A 14,955-nucleotide genomic window follows, 5' to 3' on the forward strand; every position below is an offset into this window, starting at 1 on the left:
AAAGAGGAAAGAAACAGAGAGCGCCCAAACCCCTAGATGATTTAATCTACTTCTTTTTCGAATGACACAGAGGGTGCTCAATCTGTATCTTACGCATTTTGTTCCTCATAGTCAATGAGTCAGCTCAAGAGCCTGTCAGAGACACTAAGGTACTGGCAGGTCCCAATAACCTGGCACAGATGAACAAGCCAAAGTTCTTACATAACAGGCTGTGACTCTTTTCACAACCCAGAAAAGCAAACGCAAGGCAAGAACAATATTGATGCAATAAAACATAAGAAATTCCAAGCACTAAATAAATTCTTCTGGGAGCTCAGTTCAAGATAACAGAATATTGAACAACTAGTTCTAAGACCTGGACACACAGATAAGCAAAGACAAACTTCAGGAATTCAGAAGCAGGTGTCTTTCAGAACTGCAGCCATCTCTCTCACAAACCTCTCCTTGATGGCTGCTATCACAATGACAATCACAGCACAAGCCACAGGCCCCACCACCCACAGGGTCCTGGTATTCCAATTACAGTGTCTGACCATCCGAAGATCATGGCAAAGGCTCTGTGGAGGCTGAACATGAGCCCAGCCAGAGGAGGCACAGAACTGAGAGGCTTTCCATCCAATAATTTGTCCTTTATCCTAAAAGTTCAATAACTTGATCAAATCAGGTCTTGTTGAACAGCTATACAATTTTCCTGAAACCTCTTGTTCTATTTCAATCCGTTTGTCCTATTTGTTAGGTTCTTTTCTTCAGCGACAGCAATTATCTTTATATTGCATCTCCTGTCTTCCATGTGTCTTTGCTTTTCTAATTATTTCAACCTGTATTCGCTGGAATGTCTATAAAGCTGTCAGTAATTCAATTTTCTTTCTAGTTTTTGCTGTATATAATTTATTTACATTTCCTTAAATGTGTAATCTCCCATTTCATCTCATTGTTGTTATTTTCCTGTCTCTCAGTTTGTTTTTCTGAATTCAAATCCTCATTAAGTTGACGTGCAGCATGCAGCAGCTGGAAGGAATCTCCTTATTTTTCCTCTATGATAGTTGACAGCATTTACAAGCTGTTTTCTTCCTCTTTATTTTTCCATCATAGAATATGATGTGTTAGCTACAACATCATTTCTTTCATCTTGCTGGTGATTAGACATTACCCTCCAGACATTTATAAAGTGTGGGTGATTTCTTCATTCTTTTTCTGGAATATCTAAGACAAGTTATCCTTCCATCCTAGCTTTATTGTGAGAGCTGGTATTTCATCTTCTATCCACTTTTCTTAAGTCTGAGGACATGCTGGGGCTCAGATGGAGGAGTATGCAGTCTATTAGAATAAATTACCCAGACTCTGCTCTCCTCTGAGATTTTAAGTGTTCTACCCCAGTGGTCAATGCATATCCCAAATTAAAAGAAGCCTTGACTTCTGGACAGAGAGAGTCAGCCATTCAATTGATTTTCCCTCTTTTCACCCAATCCTCCTCAGCAACAATTTCTAATTTCTCTGACTCTTGAATTAAGAGGGTGAAACAACAATGATACTCATTCAGTTTGCTTCTTTCAGATTTGGGACTATTTGTGAGAACTCTCAGAATCTCACCCACATGGTTTCTATGGGGTAGAACAGGGGGTCAGTCTTACTGTTTCTGTGAATCTGTTTTAAAGTTTCCTGGGGGCACCTGGGTGGCTCAGTCCATTAAACATCTGGCTCAGGTCATGATTTCACAGTTGCACAAGTTAGAGCCCCACAATGGGCTCTGTGCTGATGGTGCAGAGCCTGCTTGGAATTCTCCCTCTCTTTTACCCCTCCCTTGCTTGTGCTGTCTCTGTCTCTCTCAAAATAAATACACTTAAAAAAAAAAAAAAAAAAAAAGGAGTTTACTGGATTAGGTATTTGGTTATCTGCTACTCAATATCCTACTTTAAAAAAAATTTTTTTTTAATTTTTAATGTTTATTCATTTTTGAGAGACAGACAGAGTGTGAGCAGGGAGGGGCAGAGAGAGAAGGAGGCACAAATTTGGAAGCAGGCTCCAGGCTCTGAGCTGTCAGCAGAGCCTGATGTGGGGCTCAAACTCACAAACCACAATATCATGACCTGAGCCGATGTCCAACACTTAATCAATTGAACCACCCAGGAGCCCCATGCAAATAATGTTTTTAAACTCTTTTTTGCTTAAGGGAAGAAAATTCAGTGATAAAATTTCAATTGGAAACCTTAACCCTGGAGACAAAGACCAAAATGGGCAACATAATGACATAAAGTGGGCATTGCTTTTTAACACAAGTTAGAAGTTTTGGGTTAACAGGGTTGTGGGAAAAATAGTAAGTTCAATTGCTGAAATATGGTTATGTAAGAGTATAAATGATGATTAAGTTTATAATGTAAGTTCCAGAAACACTTCTTCTAAAAGGAGTCACTATATTTACCTTTCATGAGTTAGTGAAATTGTATTTGAAACTATATTAATATTTACATGAAATACATAAAGCTATATAAAAATCATGTTCTGATCAAGTACAAGAAGAAAAAATGTTACAATCTAAAAAACAAATGTGGCATATGAGGCACACCAGTCAAATAAAAGCAAGAGGTGACATTAATATTTCTAGGAACAGATATTTGTGAAGGAAGCAAAGAATTCATTTACTCTCCCACTCACTTGGTAAATACTTATTTAAGCTCATTCTATGAGCGAAGCCCTGAGCTGAGTGAGCAAACAAGGTCTCTAACCATGGAGAATGTATAATAGAAAAGGCAAAACCTGAGAAGCACAAGGGGTACACGTAGCATTAAAAATGATGAACGCTGCTCTAAAAGAAATGACAATTCTGAAAAAGAACAGGGAGAGCCTGTCTGAACTGGATGATCATCAGGGAAGATCTCTTGTGGGACAGTTAACTGAGATCTAAAGGGTGAGAAGAAAACAGCCCTGGGGTACAACAGCAAGAAGAATCTGGATTGAGGGAGGGGTGAGCACACAGAGAGTTTTAGACAAACAAAGAAGGCTGGGGAGGTGGGAAAGGAACAAGTTGAGTCTGGGAAGGTAAGCAGTGGTCAGATCAGGTAGGCCCATTATGTCCAATGGGAAAAGCCACTGATAGGTTTTAAGAAGGTAGTAAATTATATGATCTACACTATATTAAAAAAAATCGTAACAGTTGGTATTTAAAACGTGAATTAAGAGGAATGCATGGAAACAGACGTGCTAGGAATCTACTGCTAAAGCTTAGGTGAGAGATAGTGGCAGGCTGGGCACAGAGAGGAAAGAGTGAATACAACATGTATTTAGTGGGCTCCATAGGAGATTAGGATATGAGGAGGTGAAGGAGAGGAAGTATCAAAGTCATTCCCAGATTTTTTGCTTTGAGAGACGATAATGCCAAATACAGGGGTAAAAATCACATCAATGGTAGAATACTTGACTCTCATAGTATCTAGTATCACAGCAGAAGAGACAATCACTTTCAGACCTTTAATTTTACCTTACTTCTCAGGGCAGTGGCACTAGAAACAGTGAAAAACAGAGTGGGGATAGATTTTAAAAGTAGAGCTAACAAGGGGCGCCGGGGTGGCTCATTCGGTTGAGCGTCCAACTTCAGCTTGGGTCATGGTCTCACAGTTCATGAGTTGGCGCCCCGCGTCGGGCTCTGTGCTAACAAACAGCTCAGAGCCTGGAGCCTGCTTCAGAATCTGTATCTCTCTCCCCCTCCCCTGCTCATGCTCTGCCTCTGTCTCTCAAAAATAAATAAATGTTAAAAAAATAAAAATAAATGAAAGTAGAGCTAACAATGTCTGCTGACATATGGTAGCAGACAGACACTGGGGCGGTGGTCTTCATGATCTTGTCTTCTTGGTATTCATGCCCATGTATAATACCTTACCTTCCCCTCCAGTGTGGACAGGATCTATGACTTGCTTCTAACCAACAGAACGTGGCAAAGATGGTGACATGTCATTTCCATGACATCCGTCCTACCAGCAGACTCAGTCTAGAGAGTCTCCTTGTGACCTAACGAAGCAAGCAGCCACACTAGGGAAGTCAAAGTGATAAGAAACTGCGGGCGGCCTCTAGGAGTTGACAGCAGACTCTACTTGACAGTCGGCAAGAAGCTGGGGCTATAACCACAAGGAAGTGGATTCTGCCAACAGCCCTAGTGAGCTTGGAAGTGGACTTTCCCCCCAGCAGAACCTCTAAATGAGAACAAAGGCCAGGTGACACTATGATTGCGGAGCACCCAGTTAAGCCACGCCCAGACTCTTGACCAGCAGAAACTATGAGGTAATAAATGGGTGCTGTTTTAAGCTGCTCAATTTGTAGTCGTTTGTCGTGCAGCAATAGATAACTAATATACATACTGACATGGGATGTGAAAAAACAAGAACTCAAGGAAGGCTTCCAAAATTTAGGGGTTAAGCAAATAGAAGTATGAAGTGGTCATTAACTGAGATAGGGTCATCTGGGGCAAGAGCTGGCCAGGAGGAAAGATCAGTTTTGGACACATACAGTTTAAGCTGCCTCTGAGATAGCCAAAAGATTGAGATGTCAAATAAAGAGGTGGAGATACGGGTTCAGACGAAAAGGCTAGGATGCAGACATAAAATTGGGGGTCACCAACATAAAGGCCAAGATATTAGATGAGATCACCAGGAGAGTGAATATATACTCTCATGGAAGAGGGCCAAGAGCTGAGCCCTGGGACACAGCATCATTCAGAAGTCAGTCCGCTGAAGAAGAACCGGCTAAAGAGGCTGCAAAGGAATAAGTAGTGGGAACAAATATCAGGAGATTGTGGAGCCCTGGAAGCCAAGGGAAGAAAAGGTTTACAAGAGGAGGGATGGACTAGTTTTATCAAATGTTGGTGAAAGACCAAGTAAGATGAGGACTCAGAACTGAATATTTAAAATTCAACTCCTTGGTCACATTAGTCACATTTCAAGCGCTCAATAACCACAAATGGCTAGTGACATGACAGTGACCCACTGGGCAGTGCTGATGTACAGAAACAGAGGACAGAATAAATGAGCACAGATGTGGGTAATGGCTACATGTGGCGGTGGGAGTTTGTGGAAGTTCTCTTCGGATAACGTTTACCTTTCAAAACAGAAACAGGAAGCAAGGTAATTGGCTGAGAATGAAAACAGGAGACAATGTGGTAGAGATTTGAAAAATGAAGAGAAATATGATGCCTGAGCGGGAGAATGAGAAAGACTGGGGCAAAATCAATGGACTGTGAACCCCTGTGGGAGTCCAGGATTGCTGGAGTTCGCCCAACTTCTTGCATGTACATGCATGTCTTCTGCCAAATTTAGGCAACTATCGGCCATAGTTTCTTCAAATACTTTTTCAGACATTCTCTCTTGCTCTTCTCCTTCTAGGACTCCCTGGTGACAGAAATGCTAAGATTTATTGTTATAGTCCCCAGGTCTCTGAGGCTCTGCTCATTTTTAAAATACTCTATTTTCTCTCTGGATGAGATTGAGGGACTTCTGTTGTTCTACCTTCAGATTCACGGACTCTTTCCTCTGTCCTCTCCATTCTGCTGTTGATACTGTCCGCTGAGATTTTTGTTTTGGTTACTGTATTTTTCAGTTCTAAAATTTCCATCTTATTCTTCCTTATATCTTCGATTTCTTTGGTGAGACCCTATTATTCATTTGTTTCAAGTATGTCTATAATTGTACACTGAAGCATTTTTATAATGGCTGCTTTAAAATCCTGTCAGATAATTCTATTATCTATGTCATCCTGCTGTCAGCAACTCAATTGCTTTTTTTTCATTTGAGTTGAGATTTTCCTGGCTCTTTGCATGAGAAATGATTTTTGATTGAATCTGAACATTTTGGGTGTCATGACATGAGCCTCCGGATCTTATTTAAATCTACTGTTATAGCAGGCCTCCTGTCACCCGAGTGGGGAAGAGGGAAGGCCAACTCATTAGTGCCAGGCTCCCCACGCGGTTTCCACTGACATCACACGGGTGAGGGAGGCCTCATTCTTGGCTGGAAGAGAAGAAAGGCCCAGCTCCTCACTAGGCCTTCTCTAATACTGGCAGTGGGGTGGGGGTGGAGGGTTGCAGCACCTCACCACACCCTGGCAGGAACAGAAATCTAGACTCTACACTCAGACTTTGCTGACAGGGATGAGGGTGGGGCCACAGTTCTTTCTGTGGTGTTTGACTGCAGCAGAGTGGTTATTTGTGTCTTACAGTTTTCTGTCTTGCTGTCTTGCTAAGCTGCCCTTTTCCTAGTCGTTAGGCTAGAGAGAATAGGTAGGCTTTTTCTTGAGGCTTTTTCGGCTTGTGTCTATTGGCATTTTCAGATAGCTGCTTTTTCCAACATCAAATCTGGGATATATGAGACAAAAAGAAAACCCATGGAATCTACTGTTACATCATTCCTTGGGTCCCGAGGTCCCTAGCCAGACTGCCTTCTCCCTCCTTTTCACAGTTTTCTCATGTTTGTTTTATATATAATGTCCAGGGTTTTTAACTGTACTTACCTTCATTCCTTTGTGATTTTTAATAATTTCCTTTTTCATATTCTATTACTAAAGGAGTTTCTATTGTGCTTACTTACTGTGTTCCTCCTAGGCTCGTCTTTAATTCTGAGATACTTTAAAATTCTTTCCTAACTTCTATCAACTCATTTCTGGATTTTTCTACTTCTGATTCTACTGTTCTTTTATATCTCACATCATTGTCTTCCTGCATTTTAGCTTGTCTGGGAATTCTAACTTACCATTTTCATCAGTTTGGAGAGTATATTTTTCTAGTACGCTTTCACGTACAAAGGGGGGGTTATCTTACTCCTTGGTCTCTTTATTCTATGTTACTTTAACTTTTATTTTTCTAGGTCATTAATAACTTCATACGTTTTTTTTCTGTTGCTCAATTTTAAGCAAAACTAGTTTTTTTCCCAAACTTGTACAGGAGGGGCCTGGGTTAGGATTGACTTCCTAATTTCTCAGCTCTCCAGCTCACTCTTCTGTTGCTAACAGTGTGTGTTCAAACACATGGCAGCTTACTTGTTGAACTATCCTGGCTCTGTTCCCCTCCCTGACTGTTATCTGGACACCCTTTTCCTTTTTTTCTATTGTTACTGTCTTGTTCAATTTAAATTCTATTCCCAGTGGTTTCTCCTCAGTGTGGAACTTTCTCCTGCAAAGAAAATCTGCCTAGTTCATTTAGAGAGCTAATAACGCACAAACTGTTCTAGCCCCTTCAGATCCTACTATAGATCCCTTGTGCTTACCCAGTACTAGAATATGCAAATCTTTCCAGCTCCAGCTGCTGTTCTCAAAGCAGCTTCTTCTAGGTATACTGGAGCCTGTCAGTCAGTCCCTTGCTCCCCTTTGCTTATTCCTACACAGATGGCAATACCACACAGGTTCTGGAGCTGTCAATGGGTTAGCCCCACCCATCTGTGTAGATAACTTCTGACCAAGCTTTGTTTTGTTACTCATGTGTTGTTGTTGTTTTTTTTTTCCATTTTGCTATCCTAGTTGCATGTGTGCTTTAATGACTACTTGGGGGATTCAGAAACTATGCCACTGCTGCCATAGTTCCAGAATCCCTTAAAGAACAGATGCTGGTTTTTGACAATCTTCATTAATAAAAAATGCCTAGAAAAACTCTCCAGGGCATAAAATCAGCATGAGTACATGTTCATAAATTTCTCCCCAAAGTCAATCTTCATAACTAACTTCCTAACTCCACTGTGATAATATATATTCTTTCAAGATGAACAGCATGGGACCAGCAGGAGACCTTGAACACTGGGTCAAGTATTAGACAATAGCATAATTTCCTCTAGAAAACTATAAATGCAAACCATGTGACCTACAGATAAGCTAATTAAGAGGTAAAATAACCCCCAATTTTTGTAGAGCCCCCCCCCATGTGTACCTAAAACAAAATATGAGAGATGGTATCTAGAAAAGATGAATTACTACTTATGATAAAAACACATTCTTTGTGCCTCCCACCTTCAAAAACTAAGGATATGTCAAACAAATTCTGGAACACCACTACCAAAATATTAACAGTGATTTCCTGGGTGATGGAATTACTGATGATTTCTTTTCTTTTTATCTCTACTTTATAAATTTTTGAAATGGAAAACTAGTCAGCTTCTTGCAAAAATGTTTAAAACAACTTACGCTAGAACCATGTTGTAATCTGAGTGGTTGAACATATATCCTCCAACAACCCACATTATATTTCCATTGACCACAGCTTTGTGAGAGGCTCTGGGGAGCTTTAGGTTAGAATATTCCTCTCGAGTCCAAAATGACTGGTTAGCTGGTACAGGAATTGAACATCCAGGACCTAATAAAACAGAATAAATTAGATTCACAAAATGCAGCTTTAAAATTACTGCATTTCAAGTTTTAATCATATAAATGTAACAAATATCTAAAGTATACTTAGTTTTCCTTTAGCATCTAAATATCAAAGTCCTTTAATTCGTGCTTTCAATTCACTCAAAGCTAGTGACCAAGGGTCATCTCCAATAAAATTGAAAATCACACACTCTTCTAATCATGACCTGACCATATCCAGGTTAGGATTTTTTAGTAATGAAATACTTGCTTAAGCAGCTCTCAGAGGAAAGACCGGACAAAGGAATTACTAATTCAAATGAAAAACTTTCAGACTAAAATTTAAAGACTACTCCCAGGAGTAATAATAGAAACTATCCATTTCCTGGAAAATCAAGAAACTCCACTGTTGGGGGTGTGGCTCCTGCTGCAAGCTGTGCACAGTGGGAGGTACTCAAATACTTCAATTACTTAACCCTTTGGTGTCGGCCAAACCGCACAAAGCATTAAACAAGCACATTTCCTTTCAAAATAAAAGTGCTTGGTAGAAAGGGTAATGTATAAAGAAAATTACTAAATCAGTAACAGCTGTTATCATAGATTCCCTGAAAGAATTTGCTACAATTTCTTTAATAATCTCTATCTGCAGATAATTCCACTCACTGACTGTTTTAGGATTCTATTATATAATAGACCCCAATTTTTTTTGGAATTTATTGAAAGTATCTGAGAGATACCATTACTATTAGTTCTTGTCCCACCTCCCAGCTTGGTTCTCTGCTATGTCTTCTTAAGGTTGAGACCAAGCCCTCAAACTTTCATGAATGAATTGCAAAGAATGTCAAACCCCTCCACAATTCTCAAGAGACCACAACCACACATCTGTGAAATTCAAAGATTTGTAAGAATCTGAATAAAGAGATGCAAAAACTTAAATGCTACATATTAACATACATTATATATATATATATATATATATATATATATATATATATATATATTAACATATATATATGGTATATACCCAAGGAATAAAGTCAATGTAGAACATAAGGAACTAGGAAGATGCGGTAAACTGGAAGAAAAGCAAAGATAAAAGAAGCTCCTACCCTGCCAGTCTGGGAAGCAGGAGCATCCTCTGACATCACTTGAATTGCAAATGCCTCGATCAGGGAAACCACAGTCCTGTATACAATGAGGAATGTCGCATGCTTCACCTTTCCAGTTTTCAGAACATTCACATTGGACAGTGTTGCTGCTATTACTGATCTTACATTCTCCTCGGCCTGAGCAATTGTTCGGACACATGTCAAAACTAAAAAACAGTTGGGGAAAATTAAATCAACACAAAGCAACGCTTCAATTAATTTAGCAAAACTTCTGCCTACACAAGGTTTAAGACTATCTGTCACTGGCTCTCCAGTTCATTCACGAGCATAACGGCAGTACTTACCTTTCAGCCAAAGTGGGGTCACTCAACACTGCATAACTAGGGCATATCAACCCTGTTGGATTCTCATAAGAAGAGACAAGTTAAAAAACTTACTTAGGGAGAAGAAATTCTTACAAAATGTCCACATTTAACTTCTCAAGGGTGGGAAGACTATGCTGCTCTTGGTGGCCCCATCAGTGACGAGCATTAGGAAATGAGGTTGCAAGTTTGGAGGAAGAGGATGAAACAAACGGCTAACAATACATTATACCATCTTCATGATACATATACCTCTGAGAGTTCAGAGAATATAAGATTATTCACCGGATTGGTGAATTTAAAATTCCTCAGTAAGTTTATCTACTCATGTCAGAGAGAAGAAAAAGGAAGGACCAGTTTCACTCAACAGCTTAACTATAATGTGTCTCATAATAACATGACTTTAAAATAACTGTATTGTCAGCATTCTGAAGACATAATTCAGATTTTAAAGGAGGGGACAATAACCAAACTATCAAGATACTTTTAAGAGTACAGATTTCTTCTAAGGCCTATACAGAAAACTAAAAAGAAATTTTGCAGCAAAGCATATCAGAAAATTAGGAATCAGCTATTAAAAACAAGCTAATTAGGGGCACCTGGGTGGCTCAGTGCGTTAAGTGCCCGACTCTTGGTTTCGGCTCAGGTCATGATCTCATAGTTCGTGAGTTTGAGCCTTGCGTTGGGCTCTGTGCTGTCAGTGTGGAGCCTGCTTGGGATTCTCTCTCTCTCCCTTTCTCTCTGGCCCTCCCCTGCTTGTACTCTGCCTCTCAAAATAAATAAATAAACTTAAAAAAAAAAAAGCTAATTAATGTTCATACCTACACTGAAATATCAGTTTATGACGTATTTATAAAATTCTATATTTGTATACAGTATTTTAATAATCTATATAATTATAATGAAACAAATGTGTATGCCTCCTTTTGAAGCCCCAGTAAGCTGATTAAGTACACAAAGTATTTGGTTAGAAAAGCTAAATGACATTCTTGTAGGCCTCTACCAAGAGGTGCCTACTGTCTCTCTGTAATAATACAAACACGGAAGTGAAGCTTCAGTTTCATCTTTTTCAAAAAAAAGGCCTTTGGGGTGCTTGGGTGGCTCAGTTGGTTGAGTGTCTAACTCTTGGTTTTGGCTCAGGTCAGGATCTCACAGTTCATGGGTTTGGGCCCCTGCATCAGGTTCTGCACTCACAGTGTGGAGCCTGCTTGAGATTCTCTCTCTCTCCCTCTCTCTCTGCCCTCCCCTGCTCAAACACACTCCCTCTGGCTCTCTAAATAAATGAATAAATGAATGAATGAATGAATGAATGAATGAATGAATGAATAAATCTTTTTTTAAAAATTCTAAAGAAAAAGGTCTTTGCAAGGCCAACAGTTTATAAAAAATAAAGTTTATAAAAAATAAAGTTTAAATTTCAGATTGGACTTGTTATCGTAAAATGGCTACAACAATCACATTTCGTTTTTCTAAAAGGCCTAAAATAAAACTGTAGTAAAAGCACTGCCATGCCAGTGTGAGCACCCCTGTGCCTCACACCAAAAATATGTCAAATTAGAATTTCCTACTGCCACACTTATTAACCATATACAAGGGAATGGCACTCAACCAAAATCTAATGTTGCTGAAAAATGAAGAGAAGGGAGTAACCCTTAACGCGTTTTGAACTAAAGGAGGGAAAATATAACAGCCTCTCTTACACCTCAACTTCCCCACTCCAGTGCCCTTAGGCAGAGGTTTATCTCATGTGCCAAAAATTAACTGTGAGCACTCTCTAAAGTTACATAAAATCTCAGGGCGCCTGGGTGGCTCAGTCTGTTGAGCGTCCAATTCTTGGTTTTGACTCAGGTCAAGATCTCACAGTTCGTGGGTTGGAGCCCTGCATCAGGCTCCACACTGACACCATGGAGCCTGCTTGGGATTCCCTCTCCCTCTCTCTCTGCCCCTCCCCCACTTGTGCTTGCACTCACTTTCTCTCTCTCTCAGAATAAGTAAATAAACTTTAAAATTAAATAAATAGGAGCGCCTGGGTGGCTCAGTCAGTTAGGCGTCTGACTCTTGATCTCAGCTCAGGTCATGATCTCAAGGTGTGTGAGTTCAAGCCCCACATCAGGCTCTGCGCTGATGGCACGGAGCCTGCTTCAGATTCTACCTCTCTTCTCTCTGCCCCTCACCTGTTTGTGCTCTAAATAAATAAATAAATAAATAAATAAATAAATAAAGTTACATAAAAATCTCAAAACACAAACATCATTTTTTAATCTCTGAAAAGTGAAAGTGGCAGGTAATAATACATCAAGACATCTGTTTGTATGTCTAAACTGGAGTAATGAGAAAAATTGGTCTAATTATCTGTGCTTAAAATATGACTCAGAAATAAAATGAAGTGTCAATTTGTGTGAAAATAAAATATAACTATTTTTTTCTTCTTTTAAAAGAAAATCAGGGAACATCTAAGTAGCTGTGGGTAGCCAGTCTCAAGGGTCCCCCAGCTACGGTCAGACCAAAGCTAGGATTCAGTGCAACTTGAGGATGCCTGTAAAAAGAATAACAATGTTTTATGTATGTGTTTCTAGGCATTCTTCTGGGAATAAAGATCATCGTTTTATTTGGCTTTTCAAAGGGTCTGGAACCCCTAAAATGGTTTAGGACTCCTTTTTAAAGAACAGAGATCTTGGAACCAAGAAGCTATTAAAATTTAGGATAACCTCAACCTTCCTTCACTTAACAAATACTAATTCTGGTCTCCAGGAGAGATCAAGGCTCCCTTAACCAATCAGGGTAAGAATAACATGCGTTTCTTGGTCACAGAGCTAGAACTCTCCAGTGCTAGGGCAAAGGGTTTCCAATGTCAAGGGGTGCTTGAATTGTGCCCCCTCCAGGGGTGCTCCCTCCCTGGAGTTTCTCTTCTCCCTCAAGGCTGCTATTATGAGGGGGCTTGCAAGAGCTAAGACTGTGCCTAAAGACCTACAGGGAACCCAGAACGAGGCCTAGTTGAATGGCTAGAGCAATGCTACTCAGAGTGTGGACCATGGGTAGGCAGCAGCAGCATCACCCAGGAACTTATCAGAAATTTGGATTCTCAGGCCCCAGCTCTGTTGAACTACAGTTTCTGGATAGGGTTCAGGAATCTGCATCTTAACAAGCCCTCTAGGAGATCTCAGTGCCATGTGCAGTTTGAAAAGCCCTGGCCTAAGGGGATGCCTGGCTGGCTCAGTCAGAAGAACACCTGACTCTTGATCTGGGGTTGTGAGTTTGATCCCCACGCCGGATGTAGAGATTACTTAAATAAATACTTAAAAAAAAGAAAAGCAAAGCAAAGCTCTGGCCTAAACCTCTCCCCTCCCCTTTAGAGCTGAGTGTCCCAGTCAGTGCCATGGCTTTCTAACCTTCCACTGTGAACTGTGCCCCCACCAGGTCTCTGACCTTACCCTCCTCAGCTAGGGTCACCTAGGGCCCCCTCTGCTTACCCAATCTCCTAGCTGTCAGTTCCCTCCTTGAAACTTTCTTTTCTGAGCTTCTGTGACAAACAGCGCATTGGCATTCCTCTGTCCCTTAGCTGCTTCTACTGCCCCTCTCCTCACTGTGCACTCGGGCCCATAAGCCAGTGAGTCACTGTCCGCGTGCCAGTGACTCCCAGATGACATCCCCAGCTCTGGCAGCTCTTCTGGGCCCTAGATCTGAATATCAATGTCCTGCTTACACATCTCACTTGTACCCAACCAGACTCATTAGTCTTTCCCCTTAACCTAGCCTTTATGCCTGCCTGGGTCACTAAAAATCACCTTGCTAGTACTGTGATACGCTGCCCAGGCTGCCAAGTCACCAACCCCGGGCACCTGAAAAGCTAAATCACCATATCAAACAAGGTAGAGCTGGCTCTAAATAGGCCTACAAGAATATGGAGAGCCTGAGAATATGGGCAGAAGTAGAATCCAGCATAACGGTTATACATGGAGCTTACTGCCTCTGCCAGGAGTTGGCAAACTTATTCTGTAAAAACCCAAATAGTATCTTAGGCTGTGTGGGCCACAGAAGCTCTTCAGCACAAACCCTTTGCTTAGGGTGCTTTATGAATTTAACCACTTATGAAAACAAACATTTCTTAAGAGGAAAAAAAGAAAGGCCAAAAGTTAGCCTCTTTCCTATCACAACAAACTCCCAAAGCTGCCTAAGTCTGTTGTCTGCATTTCCTTTGTAACCTCAACGAAGTTCTCATCAATGGGCCAACCCGAGTACGTGAAAATGAATAATAGTTGTTAAATTGCACTCAGCAAAAAAAACCCAATGCTTTTATCCATTAGCAGAAAAATGCCCCTCTCTTCCAGGAGAAGCTCAAAGGCAGTTAGAGCTGGGATGAAATTGTGGTCCCATCACTCTGACAATGTATTTTACCATTTCCCACCAGTTTCCTCAATTACAGAACAAGTGAACAAACAGTGCCCATACCTCATGAGTTTTTGAAGGAACTTTAAATGAGAAAATCCATGCAAACTGCTTAGTGCAATGCCTGGCACACTGTCAGCCCTCAACTATGTTAGTCATTATTATTGTTAAAACAAAGAGTAAAGTTTCTTCATAAAATCACAAAGATTAGACTTAAATATCTTACTTGTAAGTGATATTAAATCCAGTCAAATTATAAGCAGCATCACTAAAAAAATGCAGCAGGGCATAACCTGATGTGGCAACAACCTCGGGGACAGTCTCATTGCCGTCTCTCTCAGGAACGATGAGGCCACTGAAATGGAAACACATTTCTTATAAAGGGAAGCGTACTCAACAGCCATGTCACATGGCGGCATACAAATTCAAAACTGGAATTCATCCTTATAATTAAAAACAAACAAACAAAAAAACACTTCCAGGAAAAGGGGCAAATTCCTGTGATAAATGCATAGTGCCAGCCTGTTAGTTCTGGATCCAGTTCTGAATCCTCAGCGGGACAGATCTGAATCTTTCCTAGGCTTGCCTTTATCCTGGGTTATATTTCTAATGAGATTTGAAATCAATCACCCTATTCTTTTTTTATGTATACAAAACTGTTTGTAATGGTTCTTTGAAAGACTGAGTAAACCTTCAAAATTACAGAAACTAACAAACTTTATGAGTTGATGAATGCCAAATATATACTACTGAAAATTATGAATAATAAAAATATAAATAAATTG

General features: G+C 40.3%; 1 protein-coding gene across 3 annotated transcripts in view; it reads right to left on the reverse strand.

The window, feature by feature from the left end:
- ATRN (attractin) overlaps positions 1 to 14,955 on the reverse strand; it is a 161,700-nt gene that overhangs the window by 100,296 nt on the left and 46,449 nt on the right. For all 3 annotated transcript variants that reach the window (XM_086701794.1, XM_086701793.1, XM_086701795.1), the window contains exons 4-6: positions 14,397 to 14,525; positions 9,423 to 9,628; positions 8,152 to 8,320 (exon numbers count right to left, since the gene is read on the reverse strand). In XM_086701794.1, the coding sequence (XP_086557920.1) occupies positions 8,152 to 8,320; positions 9,423 to 9,628; positions 14,397 to 14,525 (504 nt within the window). The remainder of the gene's footprint in view (positions 1 to 8,151; positions 8,321 to 9,422; positions 9,629 to 14,396; positions 14,526 to 14,955) is intronic.

The sequence above is a fragment of the Puma concolor genome, chromosome A3, assembly GCF_028749965.1.
Source record: "Puma concolor isolate L17-30 chromosome A3, mPumCon1.1.hap2, whole genome shotgun sequence".
NCBI lineage: Eukaryota > Metazoa > Chordata > Mammalia > Carnivora > Felidae > Puma > Puma concolor.